A 27,725-nucleotide genomic window follows, 5' to 3' on the forward strand; every position below is an offset into this window, starting at 1 on the left:
CCTTTTCTGATTTTGGCCCCTAAAGCTAAAACCTACTGCCTGTTCCAGTCTGCCATACTTCCACGCTTTCCTCCTTCAAGTCATTTCTCAAAATGTACTTTGTCCATAAAGGCTTCTAAAATTAGACTTCTATGCAGAGATGTGTTAATTAACCAAAAGACTTAAAATTTAACCTCAAATTAGAACAGTCCACACAGAAATCATGGAAATAATAAAAAATATGCTAAACTTCACCACTCAGATTTTAAGGCCAGAAGGACCAGTTATGTTCATCTAGTTTCACTTCCTCCTTGACACAGGCCATTTCCTCCATGATGCCTGCATCTTGCCCCAAAATTTGTGATTGACACTACAGCATATCTTTTCAAAAGAGGGCAGAGGTTGAGTTAAAGATTCGAAATGATGGAGAATTTACCATGTCCTTTAGTAACTTGTTCTGATGACTAGTTAATTACCCTCCTTGTTAAAAATTTGCATCTTTTTCCAGTTTGAATTTTTTTGAATTGAACTTCCATCCATTGAATTTTGTTATGTCTTTGCTTGATTAGATCCCTCTAGTAGCAGTTATCTTCTCCCTTTGTGGGTAATATACTGTATCCAAGTCACCTCTCAACCTCTGTGATAGTGTGGACACTAAAACTGAACAAATATTCCTGTAGTGGTGCTACTAATAAACCATAGAGGTAATATTACCTCCTTATTCTTGCTCAGTATTCCTTTTATATATTGAAAGATTGTTTGCAATGGGAGCTTGTGTTCAGTTTGTTATCTACAATGGCATATTGGACTGCATGAGTAGGAGCATTGCCAGCAGATCGAGGGAAGTGATTATTTCTCTCTATTTGGCACCGGTGAGGCCACGTCTGGAGTATTGCATCCAGTTTTGGGCCCCCACTACAGAAAGGATGTGGACAAATTGGAGAGAGTTTAGTGGAGGGTAACGAAAATGATTGGGGGCTGGGGTACATGACTTAAAAGGAGAGGCTGAAGGAACTGGGCTTGTTTAGTCTACAGAAGAGAAGAGGGAGCGGGATTTGATAGCAGCCTTCAACTACCTGAAGGGGAGTTCCAAAGAGGATGAAGCTCAGCTGTTCTCAGTGGTGACAGATGACAGAACAAGGAGCAAGTTGCAGTTGGGGAGGTCTGGGTTGGATATTGGGAAAAACTATTTCACTAGGAGGGTGGTGAAGCACTGGAATGAGTTACTTAGGGAGGTGGGAGAATCTCCATCCTTAGAGGTTTTAAGGCCCGATTTGACAAAGCCCTGGCTGGGATGATTTAGCTGGGGTTGGTCCTGCTTTGAGCAGGGGATTGGACTAGATGACCTCCTAAGGTCTCTTCCAACCCTAATCCTCTATGATTCTAATGACCTCTAAGTCCTTTTCAGAGTTCTTGTTTCAGGATGGGGGATTGCATTCTGGAAACTATGTCTTAGAGTATTTGTGCCTAGATGTAGGGCATTGCATTTGCAGCATTAAAATGCATGTAATTTGATTGCTCCAATTTAGCAAGTAATCTAGGTCAGTGGTTCTCAAAGTTGGTCTGCTGCTTGTTCAGGGAAAGCCCCTGGTGGGCCGGGCCAGTTCGTTTACCTGCTGCATCCGCAGATTTGGCCGATCGCGGCGCCCACTGGCCGTGGTTCTCCGCTCCAGGCCAATGGGGGCTGCGGGAAGGGCAGTGGGAGCCGCAATAGGCCGAACCTGCGGATGCAGCAGGTAAACAAACCGGCCCGGCCCGCCAGGGGCTTTCCCTGAACAAGTGGTGGACCGGCTTTGAGAACCACTGATCTAAGTCACTCTGTGTGAATGACCCATTCTCATCATTTGCCATCCCACCTATCTCTGTTTCATCTACAAATTTTATCAGCAATGATTTTATATTTTCTTCCAGATAATTTAATTTAGAAATTTTAATAGTTTTGAAGTGAGAATAGTTCCCTGCAGAACTCCCACCAGAAACACTGCTATTTGCTGGTGATCTCCATTAACAATTTGTTTTGAGATTTACTAGTCAGCTAGTTTAATGTATTTCATATATGGTGTATATTCCCCTTTGTGCCTATATACCTCTTTGCCTTGTAAACATGTTGAGACAGGTACTTTTTTGTCTTTATACCTGTTTGTAAATTATTTAGTGTATGTTAATACTATACAAATAATAATACAATCACCAACAAATAAGGATCTAGGTACTGTGCCAGCGATTAAGAATGTACATGTTGCAGGCATCACTGCTTGCTTGCTGATGGCTTGCTGCATTGGTTTTTCTGTTTTTTTTTTCTTAATGTAGAGGTAAAATAAGATGAGGAGTAAAATGGTTGGTGTGTGTTGTAGGCAGTGGTTAAAAGAAGCAGACATACTTATCAAAGTCTGAAAGGAAACTGAAATTCAAAAAAGCCATTGGGAGTAAGGAAGTGAGTTGTCTAGTCATAGTTATCAAAGAGTCATTGTTGCAACAAGCGCTGTTAGGGAAGGGAGAGAGTTGCATGCTCATGTGCATCATTTTCAAGAAGCCTTGCTGATTAGTCTAGGATTTTTAAAATATATTTGTTTTTATAGAAAAACTGTCAGTTGCTACAGAAGTTGGCATACACCTGATGGCATCTAGCCTGTATGCCTATGTAAAATTAAACACATTGACACATATGTTTGTCATATTGTCTCTCTGCTGCCTGTTCGTGTATCTCTGAGCAGCAGCCTAGAAAAGATGGCTTCAAACCAGTGATGTAGATTTTTTCCCCCGGGTTTTACTTGTTGTATATGTTCTATAAGCATCTATTTTTGTTTATTTTTTTCATGTTCATTTAATTCTCATTGATTCATAACTCATATGAACTTTTTGTTTGTTTTAATGATAGGGTTGGACCAAGTTTTATGAATTTTCTTTATCTGATCTCCGTGCAGGGTATGATGTTATTGATGGACTCTTTGATGGTAAGTTACTCCTTAAGGATTACTGATTCCTTTCTTTTCCTAGTCCAGTATTTCTGAATGTCTTCCATTTCAAATCTTTATAAAATTAGCAGATTGTAGAATGATTTTTTAAAATAATGTGGCTATTTCAATTACCACCAATAATTTCAATTAGAGCTGATGGGGGGATGATAATTCTGTTTCATGGCAACCGCTGAGGTTTTTTTATTTGTTTTTGTTCTGTTTCCGGATCAAAACCAAAATATTTTGAACATTATCACAGAAGTAAGTGTGCGTGCTTGGATGTGGCCTGGTGGGTTCAGTCACTGGCCTGGGATGTGGGAGACCCAAAATCAGGCAAAACCGGGACTTGAATCTGGGTTTATATGGGGTTTAAATAAGGTTTATATGTGGTTAGTACTTTTGGAAGTCATTCCATGTACATGCAGACTTAACAGTTTGAATATATTACCAAGAGACTTTGGGCCCTAGATATTAACTATTGTGGTGAGGGCAGTTTTTCCTGCAGTAATTGGAGTGTGAGTGTGAACTCTAATAACTTAAATGTAATACCAAACCTTTTCATTTGAAGAATCTCAAAGTTCTTTTCCACCATAATTACTTCACCCATGCTGAAAAATCACATATTGGGTGAAATGTGGCATTGATTTAACCCTCCTCTGTAGTTTGGGACAAGAAGTGAAGGGGAAGGAGATTTTATTTGAAACTGTAGGATATAACTAAGTAGGCAGAATGTAATTTATTGAATACAGTTTGGTCAGAACACCAATGTTAACATCCTTAATTTTAAACACAGTGCCGTATGATCTTATATGATCACAGATAACCTGGACCTCTTTTTACATCACATCAGAAAGCCAGAATCTCAGTAACAATGTCTTCCTTTGGCATGGTAGGGTATTATTCAGTCACCCTGCTTATTTTATGAGGCCTGATGAGATCACCGCACAAAGGGATATGGCTGTAACGCACTTAAAGACCCATTGGAGGTAGGGTAGTTGGGCAGGCTGATGACAAAGGATTAGGAGGTAGGAGGCCACAATTGAATATGGAATGGCTTCTAGTGAGAAGGTACTTTTGTTCTCCAACTAAATAGGGTTGATACGATAAAAAGTTCCCCAAGACATCTGCAATATTTATGTCACTCAGTAGGATTTAAAACACATTAATTACACTTTTATCACAGGAAAAATATTTGCAAAAATTTGCAATATAGCTGTTGGAACATTTAATATTTTACGTTTTACAATTATTTTATTTTACTTTTTTATTACAGTTAAGAAATAAATTGCTTAGTAATAATTGTATTACTTTACTCGGGTTCTTTGTATTTCCTTGTTTCTCTGAAGGATAACTATAATAAGAGGAAATGTTCATCACACAGTGTAAAAAAAGGTCAATGTGACAGTAATATTTTGTAACTTACAGGTTCCAAAGATTTTCAGTGGGAATTTGTGCATGGCCTGTTCGAAAATGCTATTTATGGAGGCCGCATAGATAATTACTTTGACATGAGAGTCCTTCGGACCTATCTGGAACAGCTTTTTAATTCCAGAGTCATTGGAGGTTTAAATCTAAGGGGCAAGAAAATGACCAGCTTCCCATATTCCATCTCTCTACCCAATTCCTGCAGCATTTTGGTACGTATGGTTGCCTTATCAGACATGGAAACCAAATCTTCTTTTTCTTACAGTATTAAATTAGCAAATGAACATACTAATTAAAGGCAGATTCCTGCAAGTTTCTGAGTACACTTCAGTCCCACTGAAATTAATGGGAGCTGAAGGGTATTCAATCCCTGTAGGGCTACGCCCTATAACACTAATACTAATCAATAATAATGCTAATGCTTAACAGGAAAAAGCACTTAAATATGTATTCCTGCACACTTCATTTTTTGTAGATTTTGAGATTTGATATTGATGAAAATGTATGAAAAGTCCCAAATATTAAACTAAAGATCGAAAATAAGAGACACTAAAATAATAGAATGATAAAAATACTAGAGAAACTTGAAATAACAAAGAGTTAACTTATGATGTTTTCTTGATTAAGGTTTTTGTATGTGCTGTACAATAATGAACAGTGGGAAGAAACAGATCTTTCTGAGAAATGTATTTGGCTAACAAATCGTCCCTCATAATGGGACCTGTGAGACGTGTAACACATGTTATCTTTGTTTGCAGATACTTAAGAAACAAGTTTGCATCAATTTGTATTGTTACATATTGTATTGTATTGTTGTCTTGCTGTTCTTGATTTCATTGCTTGGCCCTTACATTAATTTATGAAAAATGAATCTCACCTTAAATTCCAGCTGTGTGTGCGGTAGAGTAACAGGTTGCAATTGTTTGGAGTGAGAGCAGCAGTGTGTGGAGGAGAAAAAACTGGTGAAGCCAGTGGTCCAGTATGTAGAACTGAAAGATGGCACTGAGAGAGCAGATGGAGATGTACTGGGAGACTTTGGCAAACCAGTAAAGTGCTTGAAACCACTATGGCTTATTGTTAAAGGCGGCCTAGTCAGCAAGCCGTAAATTGGCCATTCAGCACTCTCAGCTTGACCAAGGCAGGAGGGGAGGGGGTTTTGAGTGCCACAGAAAGGGCAGCTTGACCCTGCATCCTTCCTGATAAGAATTGTGTTGAAGTTGCTGATATGCCCCAGGAATGTCTGTTGGGGTCTCAAGGCTGCAGACTCTGGAAAAACCCACACCTGGTTAATCAATAATCAGAAGGAGCCTCTTGCTTGATCATTGAAATTGCTTACTTAACAAGGTTTCTTTAAGGGACATGTCATTCTATTACTAATGTATAAATAAGGGAAAAAACCTTGAGATAGTGGGACTCGTTTGGGGACTCTTCAGGACTGGTCTCTCCCTCTGGATGCATCTTGTGTTCCCCACTGGCAGACACCGCTGTGTTGCTCGAAAGCCACACTCAGCTTTGGTAATTATCAAAGGTTGGGGGTGTTTTACTAATCTTGTTGCGGGCGTGTGTAAGTGCTTGAGACTAAGTAAAGTTTAGCTTTAAGTGAAAGCACTCTTGTGTTGTCCTCTTTGTGTCAGCCATCTATCGGTCGGATGTCCTCTTTGTGCCAGCCATCTAACATTGTAGTTATGTTCCTGAAAAATGCAAATGATTTATTTCCTGACACCTCCTCACACAGAGTAAAAGTTATCAAGAGCTTTGGGTTGCAAGAACCCTAGGTAACAGAGAGGCCAGATGGGATATAGAACAGGCAGGCTGTGAAGGAGTATGTTATGTCAAAGGATTTCAGTTCCCTATGATAGAGAGTAGTCATGACTGCACCATGTAGAGTGACATGCTGGCATCAGAGGTACATTTGACTCTGAGAAAACTCTGAGAAATAGTTTATGTATGCCAAAGACCCTTTATGATTCAATATTTTTAAATGGCCTATTCACAGTAGTCAAGTTAAGCATGTGTGTAAGTGTTTGCAGGATCAGGGCCCAACCCAAGTGCACTTGGTCTGCTGGATAATAGGATAGAGACAGGCCTCCAGACACCTGGTTTGCATGCTTTTGGTGGGGCAGTAAGAGATATACCCTGTTTCATGTTCCTTCCACCAGAACAGTAGCTCGAGTGTCTTTTAGACACAGAGCTGGTTCTACTCTACCCTTCCTATCACCATGTATCCATATCTTTTAATGCCGCACATTTCATACTATGTATAATAAATGGTAGCTTGTCAAAGATTTAAATGTAAGTGTACGCATCTTGCATTGGACTACAGTATGAAGGAGGAAGTGACTAATAGTTCCAAATTCAAATTCCAAATAGTGAAAAACTTTAAAAGTGGTGATAATAGCAATATAGGATATATATCAAACTGATCTGTTGAAGTCTTGTAATTATACTGCAGAGGGCCTTTGTATGGTGAAGTCACAACTTCACTATTATCGGAGGAGTTGTTTGCCAGTTGTAAAAGGATTTCTGTTCTACTTCATTACAGTGTTTCAATATTAACAGCTTCTATGGTATATCATGTCATATGGTCATATGCTTAAGTCATTTCTCCATTTCGTTGCTGGTACTATTTTAGTGATGTCCACAAAATGCTATTATTCAATTAATTATAAATCCTATGAAATGAGAGTTTATGTTTTGAAAATATATTGATGGAATTCTTTTGACCATATACTGTTGATTTTCATGAGCTGTGATTGCACTGAAAACTTTTACAATTATCTATACTCTTCTACCTTTTTTTGTAGGATTACCGTGATATTATTGAAAGCCTTCCAGAAAACGATAAACCCGATTTCTTTGGCCTGCCTGCCAATATTGCACGCTCTTCTCAACGCATGATCAGTTCCCTGGTAAGTTTTAAATTTTGCACTACTTCTTAGTATCATCTGAAATATGACCAGCCCGGGAGACCAGACATCTGTTCATAAATACATATTTCCATAAGAAAATCAGATCGCACTGAGACATTTTTAGTTTGTTGCCTGTTACATGTTGAAAACTTTTGTGTAGTGTTCATTATAAATTCAGAATATTGAAAGTATTTAAAAATAACTTCTGCAGTTATTTCCATCACCATCGGTAATATAAGTAAAATGTTTATTTGGGTCACTTCATGTATTTTGAGTTCTATTCTGCTGTGGGAGATAATTGTGAGACATAACTTAATGTTTTAAATAGTGTAAACATTTGAAATAATACTTACTTAGAATGAATAACTTGCTTTGATGGCCAAGCATCTCCTACAATTCTGTGAAGTAGGGTCTTTTCCCCTCTCTGCAGCTCTGGAGGCAGTTCAGCATTACAGCATAGCCCATACTGGCTATCCCCCTTCTTCCACTTGCCACCAGAACTTCTGCCTCCACGGTAGTAGTTGGTCAGGAGCAAAGCAAACAGACACTGTTTCCTTTGCCAACTTTACTTTTAATTTGTTTCTTCAGACAGTAGTGAGCAATGAAGCTATTTTCCTTCTCCTCCTCCTCCTCCACCAGATTGGTTAATTGGCACCATGGTGTCTCAGCCTCACAGGTCCACCGCTGCATGTTACCCATCTTGGGATCCTCTGTCGCCACACTCTCAATCTATGGCAGGGCTGTCCCACAAACACTGGCTAAATCAGAGCAGTGCTCTATATGCGCAGCTACATTACAGGCTCTTCGGAGGATGATCTATGTCCTAGCTGTTCACAGCAAGCTGACCCTCACACTGCCAGGGCACAGGGCTCAGAGACAGACTGGCATGTCAGGTCCCTCTTCCCTACCCTGAAGACCTGAGCCAGAAGAAAAAAATATCTTAAGTGATCCAACTTTAACCCCTTAAAGTTGGTCCTCAGCTCCCTAGGGGAAAAGTGTAGTGGCACTGGGACTCAGAGTGTGAGGACACAGAAGGAAGAATATCTAGAGGACTCAAGGCTTTTGTCTGAGAGAGTCATCCTCAGAGAAAGACTTTTCTACTGAGAAAGGAAAGAGTTCGGATTTAGGCTCTATGCCAGCCACAAATTTGGCATTCTGGCAGTCAAACTGTTTGGCAACTTCCTGTTCTTGCGAATGGCAAAGTAGCAGGGAAGCTATCCCAGGTCACTGGGGATGGATGCTCTTGCACACAGGTGGCCAAAGGGCTTGCTTTATACATTCCCACCACATTGACTTCTAGAGATGGTGATTCAGAAGATAAGGTGAGGGGAAGCAAAGCTGATAGTTCTAGCTCCATGCTAGCAGAGGACATCATGGTTTTTGGACTTAGTAAATATGGCATTGGTGCTTCCGTGATTGGGACTCTGCTGACCTCCACACAGACTCCCACACTAAAAGCCTTCTCAATCTGGTCATGGTTCAGCTCATTGTGCCAAAACGAAAACATACCCCAACGACTCTGGAATTCCAGCTATTCTGGATTTTCTTCAGGATGGTTTGGACAAGGGTCTTCAGCCCAGCACCATAATGTGTTAAGCAGTCATAAGCAGTGACTTACAAGCAGGATTCTGAGGGTCTTAGCCAAATATCCTCAAGTCTCAAGATTTCTCAGAGCAGTCAGACTGGCTAGACCTGAAGTGAGATCTTTCCTAAGTGAGATCTGCTATTGGTACTAAAAGCCCTAACAACCCACCCTGTAGGCAATGGTCATACCATTCTATCTATCAAAATCTACTTTGTGGTCACTATTATGTTAGCTAGATGTATCTGAGTTAGCAGCTGTATCCATGCAAGAGCCACATGATGTGCTTCATCATGACATAGTGGTTCTAAGTACTCCCACAGTCTTTCTTACCAAAGGTGAATTCCTCTTCTATTTCTTGCATGATTCTTCTATCATTATGTCCAAATCCACAGCCTGCCCCTGGAAATTTCCACTCTTGCATCCGACGAAGTGGGCATTCACCCACGAAAGCTCATGCTGCAAAACGTCTGTTAGTCTATAAGGTGCCACAGGATTCTTTGCTGCTTTTACAGAACCAGACTAACACGGCTACCTCTCTGATACTTGACTGAAAACATGTAACATAATGTGGGAGTATGTACAGCACTAAAGATTTACCTGAGGCGCACTGAATTGATGAGACAATCAGGCTCTTTATTTGTGTCCTTTCATCAAAAGTGCCAAGGTCTTTGGGCATCCAAACTATCTCTGGCCAAATGAATTAAGTTGTGCATAGTGGAGGCATTCAAGCCATCAGACTGCCCTACAGTAACTCTTCACTTAACGTTTTCCCGGTTAACGCTGTTTTGTTGTTATGTTGCCTGATCTATTAGCTAACAAACTCGTTTAAAGTTGTGCAATGCTCCCTTATAATGTTGTTTGGCAGCTGCCTGCTTTGTCCACTGTTTGTAGGATTTTCTGAAGGAGCAGCCCCTCCTTATGGGGATTAGAACCGGGAGGAGGGGGCTGGCAGCCCGCCCCCCCATCAGCTCCCCTAAATTCCCTGTAAGGTATGTGGCTTGGCAGCTACCCAGCAGCAGTTCCGCTGCCCATTCCCCCCCCACCCCCCGGCCATGCTGCTCCTGCCCTGCCCTCTGCCTTGGAGCTACTCCCAGGAGCTTCCTGCTTGCTGTGGGAAGAGGGGTGCTGATATCAGGATGTCCCCCTGCTCCTGCTCCCCTCTCCCCCGCTCCATACCCCCTCTCTACAAAGTGGAGGATAGGGACAGAACTCAGGGACAGAAAGGAGGGAGCTTGCTGGAAGCTGTTTCCTGTCTGAACTGGCTGATCTGCTTAAAAGGGCAATATACTTGAAGTGGGGTCAGCATACTTAAAGGGGCAATGCACATCTCTCTCTCTCTCTCTCTCTCTCTCTCACTTATGCACGCACCCCCAGGACTTTGGAAAGTCAGCACCTGTTCAGTCGTGCATGTGCTGTCAGGAGGAGGGAGTGGTGCACTCTAGCTGGATAGCGTAGGCTCATGATCATGTTCAGTTTGTGCAGGGAAGTGTAATCTGCATCTGTTGTGTCCCCGTCCCCCCTCCTGCCTCAGTCCATGCTGCCTTATAGAGTGTGAGGCTACATTAACAACTGTGTATTAACCCTTGAAGGCTCAGCCGAGTGCTAGTTCATCATTTAGCAGAAAGGCCTTCCCTGGGAAATATTCCACCCTCTTACTCCACTCCCTCAACCAAGCTTCACAATCAGTCATTGCTGTGTACAATATTGAACTGTTTGTTTAAAATTGTTTAAAACATATACTGTACACGTATATAATGTCTTTTGTATGGCAAAAACCATTTCCCTGGAACCTAACTCCCCCCAATTTACATTAATTTGTGTGGGTAAATTGGATTCACTTAATATCATTTCACATAAAGTCGCATTTTTCAGGAACATAACTACAATGCTAAGTGAGGAGTTACTGTATTCTAAGAGGAATCAAGGCACACTATACAAGATCTCTGGTGATGTCATGGGCAGAACAAACTTGTGCTTCAGCTGAAGAAATCTGTAAGGCAGCAACATGATCTTCAAGCTATACCTTTTATTAAACATTACAAAGTGGATTTTTTGTCCTCTTTCAGAAAGAAGCATCTGCAGAAGGTGCTGCATGCACTATTGCAAAAGTGACTTGTCATTCAGGCATTTACTTTCAAGGGAAAATTTCTCTATTTGTCTTTCTTTATCCCTCCTTGTTTAATATTTACTGCTCCCTACTTCCCATGCATCACAGAACTGTGGGAGACAGTTAGTTGTAGTATGGAAAATTTCCTTTCTGCTAGCAGTGTCTCTCAAAATTCTACCCAACCTGGAATGGCTTCATTAGCCAAGGAACATCATTATTTTTTAAATGTCTCCAGTTTGTTGTCTGGATAGCTTACTGCACATAGTTCACTTGTTGACTTTAATGTTATTGATATTACCATATTCTAAGAGTTTTTGCATATTATATGAATTGTTCTGGTGGCAAGCTGGAAAAGGGTGTGTGGCCAAAATGAGCTGTGGTGCAACAGTGGACAGACTCTAGAACTGCAGAGAGGAGGGGAACAGTCCAGGCATCACAGAATTGTATGAGACACAGCTAGAAGAAAAGAAATTACAGGGTAAGAAATTTCCCATTTCATTATCACCATAATGGGACAAGGTGACTGAGTAGATTTTGTATCTGGGCTGGTAAATTTTCATAATACATTTGCAAGACAGTTCTAAATGATCACTAACTATTCACACACGTAGAGATATTTGGTATTGCATCATATTTAGAGACACTATTCTGTGCTATTTACTCATTGTTGGTAATGCATTCAAACTTGAAAGTAAAATATATTTTCTTATCATTATTATTACTACCTATTGTAGTACTATCACTCTACTAAGCACCACACACATACACAGAACATTTCGCCCAGCATTTGTTCTGTTATTAAGCATATGCCAACAAAATTTTCATGAGTATCACTGACATAGAGGATTGTGCACAACTGAGTCAAAAGTGATTGTTCTTAACTGCAGCTTCAGAGATAACCAGACGTTTTTAGGATCGACATAAAAGCAAAATTATTGTGCTTCTCTTACTCTTAATGCCCAATTATGCAATTCTTATTCATGTTGAAAAGTAGTTACTTAGTAAGCCCACTAGTACTGTGAATAATTACCCAGTGTTCATTTACAGTAGGCTTGCAAATGCATCATGAAAATGGTGAGGAACTTTTAGTCTTACTTGTGAGCTCTTTGTTTCCAGGCTTCAATATACCATATAGGAACTAAATAAATGGACTGTTGCATGCACTTTGAAACACACTTTTAACAGCAGAAAGGCAGACCAGTGTAAGCAATGGTGTTCAATTATTCCTTCTCAAATATTTGTTATAAATATCTAAGTACTTACAGTATGTATAATTTGGCTTTCATTTTAGTTTACATTACATCTCTAAAGGACCATAAAACAGCTTTTTTTCCATAATAGAGTACTATCAGATAATTAAATGTTCACTTTTTAAAAGTTTAGGCCTAAAATTTGACCAATTTTATATCTGCCATATAATTGTGGTAGAATTTAGAGCCCAATTCTACAACCTTTACTCACAAAGAATAGTATTTAGAAGAATAGTCCCATTGGTTGAAATGGAAGCAGTTAAGCAACCAAACCTCAGCTGAAAATTATATCCTAGGTTATTTACCTGATAAATTGGATTTAACTCCATCACAAAGACTTTGGTTCTTGAGAGCTGCAATGATCACCAAGTGCATGATTTTACAAAAATGGAATAGTAGACCTATGTCCAGCATAGAGCAATGGTATTTGGACTGTCTGCATTAGCAGCCAAAGAAAGAATAGCTTATCACTGTAGAGAGCCGTTATATGAATTCAGAGAAATTTGGACCCCTTTCCTAGATACATTTGGATTAAAAATGTTGAGATGGCTCAAATAATACCAGACCTTCATTCCACCTAACCTTCCACCTTTTCCCTCCCCTGTTCCCTCTTTCGTTTTTCTCCCTATTCATGTAAGACTTCCCCTATTTTATTAGTGCTACCCCTACACTAATATGTTATTTCTGTGTGGCATTGTCTCATCTTGTATTGTCTAGTCTTGCATCTTTGGCACGTTGTAAAATAGCATAATTCTATTGGCTATCCTGTGAAAGATGCAGTATTTGGAAATTTATACAAGCTGCACGTCATTTACTTTTCAGTATTTCTTTATGAAAATCAGTATACAATTTATCTTTTTAAAAAAGCAAACACCTATTCATTTTGAGTAGCTCACTGATTATTGCATTGTCTCTCATTTATTGAGAAGCCTGTGGCTAGAGCTGGGCAATATTTTTTGGCGTACATTACATTTACTGAAAAGTGCTTTTTTTCAGGGCACTGAAACTATTCCTGAGCTTGGGACAAATTCAGAAGTTTTTTTGGCTGAAAAGAAAACCCAGGGAAAAGAATTTGAGGGGAAAAAAGCTCTTCGACATGTAGTTTCAAATGAACACTTTTGAAATGATGTGTCAAAATGGTTTGTTCAATCTGAATGAAATGTTCACAGATTGATGGATTCCAAAACCAGAATGGATGATTGTGATAATCTAATCCAACTTTCTGTATAATTCAGACCATAGAACTTCCCCAAAATAATACCTAGAGCATATCTTTTAGAAAAACATCCAATCTTGATGATCAATGGTGGTGAATCCACCACCACCTTTGGTAAATTGTTCCAGTGGTCATTTAACCTCACTGTTAAAAATGCCTCCTGGATTTCCAGTCTGAATTTGTCTAGCTTCAATTTCCAGCCAGTGGATTGTTATATCTTTTTCTGCTATATTGAATATTAAATATTTGTTCCCCCTGTAGATACTTGTAGACTGTAATCAAGTCACTCCTTAACTTCCTCTTTGTTAAGCTAAATAGATTGAGCTCTTTAGTCTGTCACCATAAGTCATATTTTCTAATTAGCCTGGGAGCATAATGTAGGTCTCATTCTGTGAACATGTTAGTGATAGAAAGGTAAGGGTGGTGAGCATCTGGTCTTTGCATACAAGCATTTGATTAGCTAAAGGACTGATTTGGGAGCATATGGTATTTCAGACATAACTCGTGTGATCAGTCCATCTTCCAACAACCATCCATGCCTGATAGGGGAGGGAGTTATGGATGTTCTTGATCATCACAGAGCAATTCCATTGCTATAGATTTTTTAAATGCACCCCTTGTCGGTTTTTATTTTCCTATTTGAAATCATCCACTAACATAGCTTTGCAAGTATCATAATGTTGGTGCATTTGTGACCTCATAAGTGACTGTCTCAGCTGTTCTGAGCACCTTCATATTAAGGAATTAGACTTCAGAGGCTAAATCAAATGTCTCTCAGTAAGATAATTTGATCTTTGCAGCCAGCCTTCTAATAGTATCACATTCTGAAAGGTCATGGAAACCTGGAGGTATGGCAGCTTTTAGTGGCCTGAATGATAGGAACACATCTCTGATGGATTGTAATCGGTTGCGCCAGGGCTCGACCCTCCTGTCGGCAGGAGGGGAGCCACACCGACTCGCTCCTTGTCTCCTCTAGCTGGCTGAGCGACAGGAAACAGTATTAGAACGCCCAGGCCCTTCGGTATAGGGGCTGAGCGGCAGTGCAGAACAATAAGCTCAGGCCCTTGGCTGCAGGGGCCGGGCAGTAAACAGTACCGTGAGCTCAGGCCCTTTGGAGCAGGGGTTGAGCCGCAAATAGTCACTAAGCTCAGGCCCTCTGAAGCAGGGGTGAGCAGCAATCAGTCAATGAGCTCAGGCCCTGTGAAGCAGGGGTGAGCAGCAAATAGTCACTAAGCTCAGGCCCTCTGAAGCAGGGGTGGGCAGCAATTAGTCAGTGAGCTCAGGCCCTGTGAAGCAGGGGTGAGCACTGAATAGTCACTAAGCTCAGGCCCTCTGAAGCAGGGGTGAGCAGCAATTAGTCAGTGAGCTCAGGCCCTGTGAAGCAGGGGTGAGCAGCAAATAGTCACTAAGCTCAGGCCCTCTGAAGCAGGGGTGAGCAGCAAATAGTCACTAAGCTCAGGCCCTCTGAAGCAGGGGTGAGCAGCAATTAGTCAGTGAGCTCAGGCCCTGTGGATCAGGGGTGAGCAGCAATCAGTCAATGGCTCAGGCCTTCTGAAGCAGAGGTGAGCAGCAATTAGTTAAGGAGCTCAGGCCCTCTGGAGCAGGGGCTGAGCGATAAACAGCACAGTGAGCTCAGGCCTTATGGAGCAGGGGCTGAGCAGTAATAAACAGTACAGTGAGCTCAGGCCTTATGGAGCAGGGGCTGAGCAGTAATAAACAGTACAGTGAGCTCAGGCCTTATGGAGCAGGGGCTGAGCAGTAATAAACAGTACAGTGAGCTCAGGCCTTATGGAGCAGGGGCTGAGCAGTAACAGTAGGCGTATAGGCCCAGGTTCTTACACCTGGGTGAGGGGGAAAAACTGCCACCCGTGAGTGGGGTGGCAGGGGGGACACAGGCCCGCCCACTCCACTGTGTCCCAGCCCGGGGCCCTAGCAGCGGCTATCACTGCCGCTGGTCAGTGGGATCCAGACCGCAACACGCTGACATCGGGACCTCTGCTTCTGTAGCCTGACAGGGGTCGGCTACCCCCGGGCTACTGTCCATATCCCCCTCAGGGCCTACCTCGTCGGTCGCACCAGATCCAGGCCAGTCTACCTGCATAGGCTCCTCAGGACCAGGGCTTGGTGGCAGGTCCGGCAGCTCCTCCGGGAAGTCCGACCCGGCGCGGTCAGGCGGCTCCTCCGGGTAGCAGCAGGGACGGGGAAGCTCCGGCGGCTCTTCTTCGTACCGGGCGCGGGGGAGTTCCAGCGGCCCCTCTGGGTACTGGTCGCGGGGAAGCTCCGGGGGTTCCTCGTCGTACCGGGCGCGAGGAAGCTCCGGCCAGTCAGGGCAGCTGCCTCGGGCCCTGGAGGGTTCCCAGTCAGGAGCTCCCGCCGGCACGTCTGCTCTCGGCGGTGGCTGGGCTCTGACTGAGCTCTGGCTGCCGGCTTTTCTACTTCCTGTCCCACCCCTTGACTTCCGGGGGGCGGGGACAGGTGGTGGTAGCCCCGCCCACTTGGGTGTCTGGGAGGGAGCTCCCTCTGCTGGGCAGGAGGGGAGCCACACCGACTCACTACAGGGATATACAACAATTCTGTTCCCCAGGAGCAGGCACAAAAACAGAATCTTGAGGAAGTCTTGGGATGTGTGGCAATGGGTCAAGTTCATGGTGTGGAGCAGCGGACTCTGTCCCCCTGCCCCAAGCGCCAGGACACAAAGGATGCGAGCAGCCCTGACTGTGCTGGCACCAGCCCACCAGGCCAGCGAGTACATTAACGTGTTCAGGAACTCTGGTCTGTTTGGACCCTGCACAAGCATACACAAAGGGGAAAGACCATACACATACACACCACACCCTGCCTAGGTGCCTAGTGACTGCAGTCTGTGTGTGTGCTCCTGCTGCCCTGCCTGCAGCCAAGTGGCACTGTGGGGTGGGGCTATGCAGACACATTTTCCCCCAGACAACAGAAAGTCTTCTGACACCAGAAGCCTGTGGTCTTCCTGCGCCACCTATCCTCCCGTTCCAGGTGTGTGCGATGCTGCTGACACAGGCTCGACCAGGACCATATGAAGCAATGCTAGTAGAGCGATGGTTCCACCTATATCGGGATGTCTGGCGTGGGAGAGTCTGCTTTCCATGGAAACTGAATGACACTCGTAGAAAAATGGCTAGAGAGGACTTTTTTCTATCCTTGTGTGTGTGTTCTCTCTCTATATATAGTTTAATATATTATATAGTTTAATATTTAGAATTTTTTAAATTTGTAAAGAATTTTTTTTTAAGTCCATTTGTGTGGACCTTCTCTTTCATAAATTTAATATATATTATAGTTAATATATTTAATTTTGTAAATACTGTTTCTATTTTTTCTATAACAATGTTATAAAAAATAAATGTTCCACTAGAATGGCATGCAGTGCCTCCCTTGTCTTAGGTCCTTTCACTTCACTGCGGCACTGCATCGCGCATCCTGCTGTATCCTTTGTCTTCATGGCTTTAGAAACCTAGTCTAGTGTAGACCAGGCCTTGGATAGCATTTCACAGAGACCACTAGAACATCTGAGTCCTATGTAAAAATCTGGAGTTTAGTAACACCTCTCTCTTTGACATTGATGGTATGCAAGATAATTTTAGTGTCAGCCTCCTCTTGGGTACAACCAAGAAACTCCACTGAACAATGAAAGACTAGCTTCATTATGCCATGCGTCGACAAAATTCTTTGAGCAATTCTTTGCATGCTAGAGTATTTTTCCTGCAAGGTATATGATTAACTAACTCTTCAGGAAAGAATGAGACAGTAACTTCTTCATTGTGACATTGGAGATGTTTGTGTATTCAGTGATTTTGTATTGGGCAGATGCAGTACCATGGAGCTTCTTCTTTCTCATAATACTTTTAACTGCATATGTTTCAAATGCAAGGTGGACTTCATCATAGGCCCCGTATTTTCTCTGTAGTCCCATAATGAAGTGTTTGGTCAAATCTTGGTAGGTGTTAACAGTTTCTGGATTAAGAGCTTGTACCTCAGCTTTACAATCTATGATTGCTACACTGAAAGGCCTCTTCTGGTATAAGGTACAGGTCATGTTGTCAGTAGGTGCTGGCTTAGGAAGACCATATAAGATGTGCATTGGTTTGCTTTTTGCCTGGCACACATGCATTGTTCCATCACATTCAAACATCGATCACAGTACTATAGTGAACTCGTACCTTCCCAAAGTCTCACATAGATCAACATCACACTGAGATCTGGACATGAGCAGGAGATGAGCAAACAATTACTTGTCTGTGTTTAGCTCTGTAATAGTTTCTGTCATCTTCACTCTGACTTTCTTCTTTGCATTCAAGTCCATCTTTAGTCTGTTCTTCATGACTGAAACCCATATATTGATGGTGCCTTGGATAGTTCTTTAGGTTTTGAAGGCTGCATACAAGTCATTACCCACAGTAGCCATTTGATTGACATCTTTAACTACCTCATCACTCATCAGAGGGGTAGCCATGTTAGTCTGGATCTGTAAAAGCAGCAAAGAGTCCTGTGGCACCTTATAGACTAACAGACGTATTGGAGCATGAGCTTTCGTGGGTGAATACTCACTTCGTCGGATGCTGAAGACTATTTTCATCATTATATCAATGAGCTCTGGTCCATCATACGCAAATGGGTTGCCCATGTGAGTAAGCTCGTGCTGTTGCTTTAAATATTTTTTCCTTCTTGGCATTTAATAACACCTAATGAGTCTAGATGGTACCCACTTATTTCTGGGGAAGTTATCTCAGCCATGCTTAATGTTTGTCCAAATTCAGTGGCGTCAAGAAAAACTTGAGAAAGATCATTTGGATACACTGTTATGCCCACCAACCCACCCAATGACTTTCATTATACTGTTCTCATGTTTTAGGGCTTCGTCTAGACAAAATGCATAGAAGGGAACTGCTGACATTTTAATAGCCCAATTTCTTTTTTCACAATTCCTCCCATATGTCAAGGTTAGAATTTTTTATGCCTCTTATTTCAGCAAGCTACCAGGCAATCATAGAACAGTTGGTTAAATCTAAACTAAAAAGTATTTCACTAAGTCTTCCACTGCTGTGAAGTGCAAATTCCAATTAGCAGTCCTGACAGATCGCGTAAAGAACAGCAAAGACTCAACCATCTTCATGTATTGCCATACCATCCTGAAAGTTGCACTTTGTTGTCAATTCAACCTCACCAAATTGCTAGATCTGATTTGTGATATTGCAGCTTTCCATCACGTGCAAAAAGTCATTGAGAGAGGAATGTATACTGGAGTGTGGAACTGGTCTTGCCCACAGCTGGCAGTTATCCTGGCCTCTTCAACTTTTTCCTGAGGCTCAATGTAGTTCCTCTCCAACTTTGCCAAATTCAGTTTATGGGTGCACTTCTTTTAGTAGGTAAGGAGCCACTGAGCATTATGTTTAACCAAGTCCTCCCCAGTGCTATTCTCCAAAGATTCAGCTACTAGTCAGAACTCTTTCTCTCCCTACTGATGCCTAAAATGATCAAGTAATAACAAAGATTTTGTGAGAAATTAATTTGGGACTGTAAATAATTATTTTATGTAACTATTTGCATGTAGTTTGCAGATGGATTCCAGCAATTTCTGGCTGGATGCTGATGTTTGAACCAGTGCCTCATTAAACTCTTTTGGTTAATAAATAAAGCTGATAATCAATACATTTGAACCGTGGGCGGGGGGGGGTGTTTGTTTTTTTGTTTGTTTTTTTTCAGATGATGGCCAATTAACTTGAAGCACTCTTTCCATTTATAGTAATGTGTAACATTAAAAAAATTAATCAGGTATAATGTTTTGAGCATTATCTGATAACAGTACTGTCAGTCCAGGGCCACAAATTATCTTTGTGGGGGCTGCATTTTTGGCATGGCTGTGTTAAAATATAATGTTAAAATGTTTATTTTTAAACATTTTCTCAAATATATATCTACATAATTATTCTAGGTTTGTCATGTTTGCTACCATTGTTTTGGTGGGAGAAAAGGCTTTCGAATGATTTTACTCATTTTTTATGATGTTGTATTATCAAAAGGACCAGGAGCTGGGAGTCAGGGGTGGGCAGTGAGTCCCCCCTGCCATGCTGCAGATTGTGATGCCATTGAAATTATGATTCTATGAATTTTTATGACTCAAATGGCACCGCCCTTACTTTCTGTCACTAACTTGCCCATGGAATTACACATGCTCCCAGAACGAATCTTGTAACCGTTCTCATGTCTCTTTTCTGAACCCTTTCCAAATATTATTCTTCAATTTTGGACACCAGAACTGGACTCAGTATTCCAGCAGTGGTCATAACTGTGCCAAATACAGAAGTAAAATAACCACTCTACTCCTGCTCAAGATTCCCCTGTTCATGCACCCCAGAATCACTTTAGCTCTTTGGACTATAGCGTCACGTTGGGAGCTCATGTTCAGCTTATTATCCACCATGACCCCCAAATCTTCTTCAGAGTCACTGCTTCCCAGGCTAGAGTCCCCCATCTTTTAAGTATGGCCTACATTCTTTGTTGCTAGATATATACATTTATATTTAGCCATATTGTTTGCTTGCCTTCAGTTTATAGCTCTGAATCAGTGACCTGTCCTCTTCATTATTTACCACTTCCCCAATTTTTGCGTTCTCTGCAAATGTTATAAATGATGATTTTATGTTTCTTTCCAAGTCATTGATGATAGCATTTAATAGTGTAGGGTGCAGAAACGATCCCCGGGGGAATATAAACACACTCCATTCAATGATTCCCTGTTTACAATTACATTTTGAGACATATCAGTTAGCCAGTTTTTAATCTATTTAATTTATGCAATGTAAATTTTATATCATCTAATGTTTTAATCAGAATATTGTGCTGTACCAAGTAACATGCGTTACAAAAATCAAGGTATATTACATCAACTCTATTACCTTTATTGACCAAGCTTGTAATGTCATAAAAAATATACAGTTAGTTTGACACAATGCATTTTCCATAAACGCATGTTGACTGGCATTAATTACATTACCTTCCTTTAGTTCTTTATTAATTGAGTCCTGCATCAGCTGGTCCATTATCTTGCCCAGGATCAATGTCAGTCTGACAGGCCTATTATTACCCATTTCATTCCATTTACCCTTTTTAAATATTGGTACAACATAACTTTCTTCAAGTCTTCTGGAACTTCCCAGTGTCCAAGACTTACGGAAAAGCAACATCAAGTCCAGTGACCCCTCAGCCAGCTCTTTAAAAACTCTTGGATGCAAGCTGTTGGATATCTGCTGATTTAAAAATGTCTGTATTTACTAGCTTCTATTTAAAATGCTCCAGAGATACTTTTTTTTATTGCTTGTTTTGTAAAGGAAAAACTGAAAATTCAGTTTTAGTTCAAAGCTAAACTCATTTTTTTTCTGGATTTTTGAGTTTGGCCAGCAAACAAGAAAAGATCAGTTTATGTGCTGTAGTTGTTGCAAGAAAACTGTGGCAATAGCTGAATCCACAGTTTTCATTGACCTCTATCAGTCTAGTTTCAGGTTTGGATACATCTTAGAGTCTGAACTGGACTTTTGGTCAATTATGTCCTAGTTATCAACAAAGATTAAATATCTATTACTTATTTTTAATACAGTAGTGCCTACAGCCCCCATTGTGCTAGGTGCTGTACAAACACTACTTCTTTTAGATCTATCAGTTGCCTGTAACATTGTCAACAACAACAAGATACAGGTGCTATACCTGTAGTTAAAGGTAGCATTAGCAGTTTCTCCCAAATGACTCTGGTTGGTTGGTTGGTTTGTTTTGTTTTCTAAGGAACTAGAGCATAGAAATATGTGTCTGTCTGTCCTGAGGTTTCTCTCGTGGAATAATAGGATCGTAGGAGTTAGAAGGGACTGCAAGGGTCATCTAGTTTAACCCCCTGACAAGATGTAGGATTTGTCTGAACCATCCAAGATAGATGGCAGTGGAGATAGATTGGAGGCCTCCTTTTGAAAACCTCCAATGAAGATGCTTCCACAACATCCCAAGGCAGTCTGTTCCTAACTGTAAATTTACTGTGCTGTAGTTTGAACTCATTGCCTCTTGTCCTGTTTCCTATGGCAAAAGAGAACAACTTTTCTCCATCTTTTTTATGACAGCCTGTACAAGGGTTCTCCAAGGCAGCGGGGAGCCACACCGGCTCACTGCACACAGTTGATCCTGGGGAATTAGTCCAGCCATGGGATCTCCCTCGGTCGCCCTTGCTGTAGCCGGCAGAAACACGGTCAGCCCGGCCCTGGCTTAGGGCGGGGCAGCAATGTTAAGTCTGGGTTCGGGCCCTCAGTCAGGGCTGAGCAAAAGTAGTACACCAGTATTAAGCCCAGGCCCTAGGTCAGGGTGGGGCAAGAAATGCTGAGTCAGGAGCTCAGGCCCTCAGGCAGGGCTGAGCAGTAAGTAGAAGGTATTAAGCCCAGGCCCTAGGTCAGGTTGGGGCAAGAAACGCTGAGTCAGGAGCTCAGGCCCTCAGGCAGGGCTGAGCAGTAAGTAGAAGGTATTAAGCCCAGGCCCTAGGTCAGGGTGGGGCAAGAAACGCTGAGTCAGGAGCTCAGGCCCTCAGGCAGGGCTGAGCAGTAACAATAGGCTCCAGCCTCCTCAGGCCAGGGAGAGGCGGAGTCTGCCACCCAGGAGTTGAGGCTGTCATTGAGCAAGTCCTGTGGACAGAGCAGAGGGGATACAAGCTGAGGTGAGGCCAGGCAGGTCCCAGGGAAGAGTGGAGAGAGCCCCATGGCTGTGGAAAGGAGGAGCAGCACTGGTTGTTTCACTGCCCACAGAAGTTTGGCCCTGACATCTCTCCATCATGATGGGAGGTGGAGCCTAATTTAAGTGAGTATCATTGTTACCTGGCACACAGAGTAGTGATGCCACTCAGGATGCTCCCTCCTCTCCCCCACCCAAGAAGTGGGCCCTAGGCACGTGCCTAGGTTGATTATTCCTTAATCTGGTTCCAAATATGGGGTGCCCATATCCATCATCTCTGAAGGCATGGATCAAATTGGTTTTATCTCACAAGTGGAATCAATTTGGTGGTTTCAGCCTAATCTTTAGAGGTAATTTTTGGTCCCTAATTTGCATGTTCGTTGTTCTAGCATTCAAAAAAAAAATCAGGGTGAGAAATCAGACATTGGAATGCAATACACAGTTTTGGGGTTAACTGCATCTTTGACACACACACACACCCTGGCCTCCTCGAGGGCACCCACTTCAGATCTCAGACGTGTAACCTTCACCTCTCTATGGGCAGGGACTCATATCCCCTCTTTAGTATGCAATTCACTATAATTATTCCAAGCAGATCTGACAACCACCAGCCCTCGGCTCTCTCTGACTTCTCTCCGAAAACAAGGACAGCGTTCTTGCCAGTGATCGCACAGCTCTTTCCAAGCAGAATGCATTCATTCAATACAAAAGTATATAAAGACAATAAAAATAATAAATTTATATGCACACTAAACTTAACAGAAGTTGCCCGTCTTCCACCTGCGGTTGTGATAGGCTCTACTCTTTCCAACTCTTCAAGCACAATTGTGTTCCCGGTGGACAAAGGGGTCCTATTAGTTTGCTGAATCAAAAAGATCCTTAGTCTGTTTGAATTCAGTCTTTATATCCTCAAACCCTTTTCTTCTAAGCCTCTTGAAAACAGGTAAAACTGTCACTCTCTCTATTCTCCTGATGGTCAGGCTTCAAAGGATGGCTACCTGTGTAGCCAGTCTTGGGATTTTGCATTAGTCACCCCCATGATCCCATTTTCTGCAGAAAGCCCCCCAGTATGTCAGGAACATACAAAGAGATATAACCTGCCTTCATATAAGGGGCTATGAATATTTCTATGGCTTATACCGTCTGGCCCATCTCTCTCTCTCTCTCTCTCTCTCTCTCTCTCTGTATATGTGTGTGTGTGTATATACATATATATACACACACTCACACACACACACCTCTACCCCGATATAACTCTGTCCTTGGGAGCCAAAAAATCTTACCGCGTTATAGGTGAAACCGCGTTATATCGAACTTGCTTTGATCTGCTGGAGCGTGCAGCCCCCCTCCCTCCGCAGAGCGCTGCTTTACCACGTTATATCCAAATTTGTGTTATATTGGGTCGCTTTATATCGGGGTAGAGGGGTGTGTGTGTGTGTGTGTGTGTGTTTGTATGTAGATATATATAGATATAAAGGTTTTAATGCTTTAAACATAAAATATAATATTATCCTCAAAGATGCTGCGTATGGTTGCAATATTTGTCACAACTTCCGTTTTTTAAAACAATCAATGATTTCTGGTAAAGTTTGCAGATAAAAAGAATTAATAGAGTGGTAAATGACAGGTCAGATTTGCAGAGAGATAAGGATCATATGGTAAACTGGATTCACTTGAATAGCATCTCTACTATGCTTTAAAGTGCCTAGCACACTGCTGTCCCATGCTCAGTTGGCCCCTATGTAGTATCATGATTAATATATTAGTAATAATAATGTGTGTTTTAATGCAGCTATATGCAAAGATATACGTGTAGGAACCAAGAACTTAGGTCCCCACTTACATATGAAGGGTACTGTGTTTTGGAAAGTAGTGACTCAAAAAAAGACATAGTGGTTATGGTAGGTAATCAGTTGAACATGGCTTTTCCATGCAGTGTGGTGACTATGATGTATAAGAAGGGGAATATGGGTGTGTGGAGGTGTTATTAACATTATATATGGCATTAGTGAGACATCTACTGGAAAACTGAGTCCAGTTCTTGTGTCTACCCTTTAAAAAAAGGATGTTAACCATTTGAAGAGGGTTCAGAAAAAGCTACAAGAAAGATTGTGAAACCAGGTGAGGGATAAAAAATGCCCAGTGTAGTCAGTTTATCTACAAGAATGTTAAAAGGTGACTTGAGCATGGTCTGTAAGATTTCTGATATTGGAGGGCATAACAAGATCCAGTGCCTGGTAGCTGAAACTAGAAAAATTCAGACTAGAATAAGGCACATTTTTAACAGTAATCAACTATTGGAACAATTTACCTGGGCATGTTGTGGATTCTATATAATCTGAAGTCTTTAGAAATACATGCAGTCCTGATTTAAAGATGTGCAGTAGCTTAGCTAGAAGTTATGAGCTTGATTCAGGAATCATTTGGTGATCTGTGGCCTATGTTCTGCAGGAAGTCAGACCTAGATGATTGTAATAGTCCCTTCTGGCTTTAAAACCTACGAATTTTTGTTTAATCCCTTTTCTGATCACATCGAGGCATACATACATTTTAAAGCAATTCTTTTTATTGTAAGAATGTTACAAGCAATAAAATGCAAAAGAGTGCTTTAAAAGGTATATGAGAAGTGTATAATCTAGTGGATTGAGCTCAGGAACTCCCAAATTATAATATCATATTTTCCAAATTGTTGTGTCCAAATTAGGTATCGAGGTTAACTTGAACCAGGACTGAATTTGGCTCTGTGTCTTTTCCTTATGTATAAGTGGAAATAATTATATTTTTGAAATCAAAAAACATATCTTGTAAAATACCCATGTTTGAAATACAGTTCTTTCAAAATGTCATTAATATTCACAGCATGATTGGGTCTTTGCTAGAAATCTGTTCCCATTCTACAGGAAGCAGAATATGGTAGTCTTATTTTTAGCACACTTGAGGAAATATGTGCAAACATAAGATTTTCCCCCCAGATTTACTACATTCTAATTATAGTATTGATTCTGAACAGTTTGTTCAATGTCACTTTCTGACAACAGAATCTTTTGAATATCCTGTGTTGGCGGATCTTACAACCAGAGCTTTTCAGAATAGTTGTGGCATCTTTGGCTGAGCCACTGAATATAGGGAATTTCTAACAATTGTATATCTTACCGGAAAAAGATTTTCTTCAACTGCATATTGATTAACATATAATTGTTTGTTTCTCATCATATTGGCTCCTCTAATTTGGGAAGTGCAAGTAGTCCAAATAGGAGTTTTTACTAAAAAGGGATGTCATCACACTGACCCAAATCCTATCCTATTTCTATAACTAGCAGCTGTGCAGTTAGCTGCTGGTTGTATGCCTACTAAACTAAAAGTGACCTCTAGTACAGCCTCTTTTCTGTACTCACTCCAGAGTTAAAGTATGGAGTAAGAGAGGCCGTTACCACCAACTGCAGAAAGATGAAAGTCCCTTAACCTCATCTTCACTGCAGAAATGAGGTGTTTCATACACATTTCCTTTACTCTTATGCTGAGTAGTGGTTTCTAACACTCCTGCTCTGCCGCTTAGTTTGCTTTTTTTCCACCAACATCTCTCTGCCCTGCTGTGATGAGAGCCACAGTATGAGTCCACTAAAGTGGGGGGGCAGGATTTTTCTTAAATGAGGTATTTTGTAATCCCTTAGACTTAATAGAAGAGAAATGTCAAAATTGTTGCCAATTGATTTAAGTAACAGATTTTTTAAAAGTCTTCATTCTAGGCTGATTTTTAAATCAGAAGTTGTTATATCCCATGCTTCATGGTTTCAGAGCTGTTTTAAACAAGTATTTAAGACAGTATAGTATTGTAATTTATTAAATAAACAGTAAATATTGAAGTGAGTCTGTGAGCTAATTAGTATCTAATTGTATTTTATAAAATTCTCATTCTAACAAAAGCCAGGACACGTAGGAGATTAATAAAAGTATTGGCTTTATGTTGGCTTTCTGTGAATATCACTCAGTCATTTTTAGAATGTTTACACCTCAGTATATTTTAGTTTAGAAAGTTCTTAGTGCTGCAGCATGACTTTGTGATGTAGAAGATAGAGATTTGCTGCAGCACAATGCAGCATACTGCAGAGTCAAGGGATCTTCACTGTAAATGTCCGACTATATTACTAATGCTTATATAAGAAAGTGACTTATGGGGCATTAAGCAGCTTTACTTCAAAAGCAAAGTCTGTATTTTCACATAAACATTACATTTCTCTTTTGTAAGGTATATGAGTAGTTTTGATCATATTCAATATTGCTAGTCAATCTGAGCATTTAATAGTTTTTATAACCTCTTATTCCCTTTATTGGCAAGGACCAGTAGTGCTGCATAGGGAATGCTCTCAGCTCCTGAGATGAGGAAATGTTCATATTAATTTAAGGAATGGCATTGATGGGCTCAAAAGGAAGCCATGTGTAGTTCTGATAATGTATAACATCCTCCAAGGGTAAGCAGTGTAGCATCTGTGTATGTTGGGGGAAGGGAAACTAAAGGGGATTATTTGGACATCAGCAATGTTACAGAGTTAAAATAAACACCACAACAGGCTTTTTATAATAAAGAAATAATAATAATGACACTGAAAATCTTTATTGTCTAAGTATTGCTGTTTTACTGCAAATAAATTTGACTTCTACTTCCACAATGAGCCCTTCATAAAAAAGTTTTAGACAGACATTAAGGTTATGCAATTATACAATTCAGAACACAAGTATTTTATACAACGTTACATTGCTATAAACTAATAAATTAGTAGTGGGCAAATTAGTTGAAACAATAGTAAAGAATAAAATTGTCAGACACATAGAAGAACATAAATTGTTGGGCAAAAGTCAACATGATTTCTGTAAAGGGAAATCGTGTTTTACTAATCTGAGTTCTTTGAAGAGGTCAACAAACATGTGGACAAGGGGTATCCAGTGGACATAGTGGACAGGGTCCCTCACCAAAGGCTTTTACGTAAATTAAGTTGTCATGGGATAAGAGGGAATGTCCTTTCATGGAATGAGAACTGGTTAAAAGACAGGGAACAAAGGGTAGGAATAAATGGTAAATTCTCAGAATTGAGAGGGGTAACTAGTGGTATCCCCCAAGGGTCAGTCCTAGGACCAATCCTATTCAATTTATTCATAAATAATCTGGAGAAAGGGGTAAACAGGTGGCAAAGTTTGCAGATGATACTAAACTGCTCAAGATAATTAAGACCAAAGCAGATTGTGAAGAACTTCAAAAAGATCTCAAAACTAAGTGATTGGGCAACAAAATGGCAAATGAAATTTAATGTGGATAAATGTAAAGTAATGCACATTGGAAGAAATAACCCCAACTATACATACAATACGATGGGGGCTAATTTAGCTATAATGAATCAGGAAGAAGATCTTGGAGTCATCGTGGATCTCTGAAGACGTCCACGCAATGTGCAGCAGTGGTCAAAAAAGCAAACAGGATGTTAGGAATCATTAAAAAGGGGATAGAAAATAAGACAGAAAGTATCTTATTGCCCTTGTATAAATCCATGGTATGCCCACATCTTGAATACTGC

General features: G+C 41.0%; 1 protein-coding gene across 4 annotated transcripts in view; it reads left to right on the top strand.

Annotated features, from left to right (window-relative positions):
- Positions 1 to 27,725, top strand: part of DYNC2H1 (dynein cytoplasmic 2 heavy chain 1) — a 359,230-nt gene that overhangs the window by 227,817 nt on the left and 103,688 nt on the right. For 3 of the 4 annotated variants that reach the window (XM_039546469.1, XM_039546537.1, XM_039546612.1), the window contains exons 80-82: positions 2,858 to 2,933; positions 4,362 to 4,573; positions 7,166 to 7,270. In XM_039546469.1, the coding sequence (XP_039402403.1) occupies positions 2,858 to 2,933; positions 4,362 to 4,573; positions 7,166 to 7,270 (393 nt within the window). Of the gene's footprint in view, positions 1 to 2,857; positions 2,934 to 4,361; positions 4,574 to 7,165; positions 7,271 to 11,308; positions 11,441 to 27,725 lie in introns of all 4 variants that reach the window. The other variant, XR_005601157.1, reaches the window with a different exon arrangement.

Source organism: Mauremys reevesii, linkage group 1, assembly GCF_016161935.1.
Source record: "Mauremys reevesii isolate NIE-2019 linkage group 1, ASM1616193v1, whole genome shotgun sequence".
NCBI lineage: Eukaryota > Metazoa > Chordata > Testudines > Geoemydidae > Mauremys > Mauremys reevesii.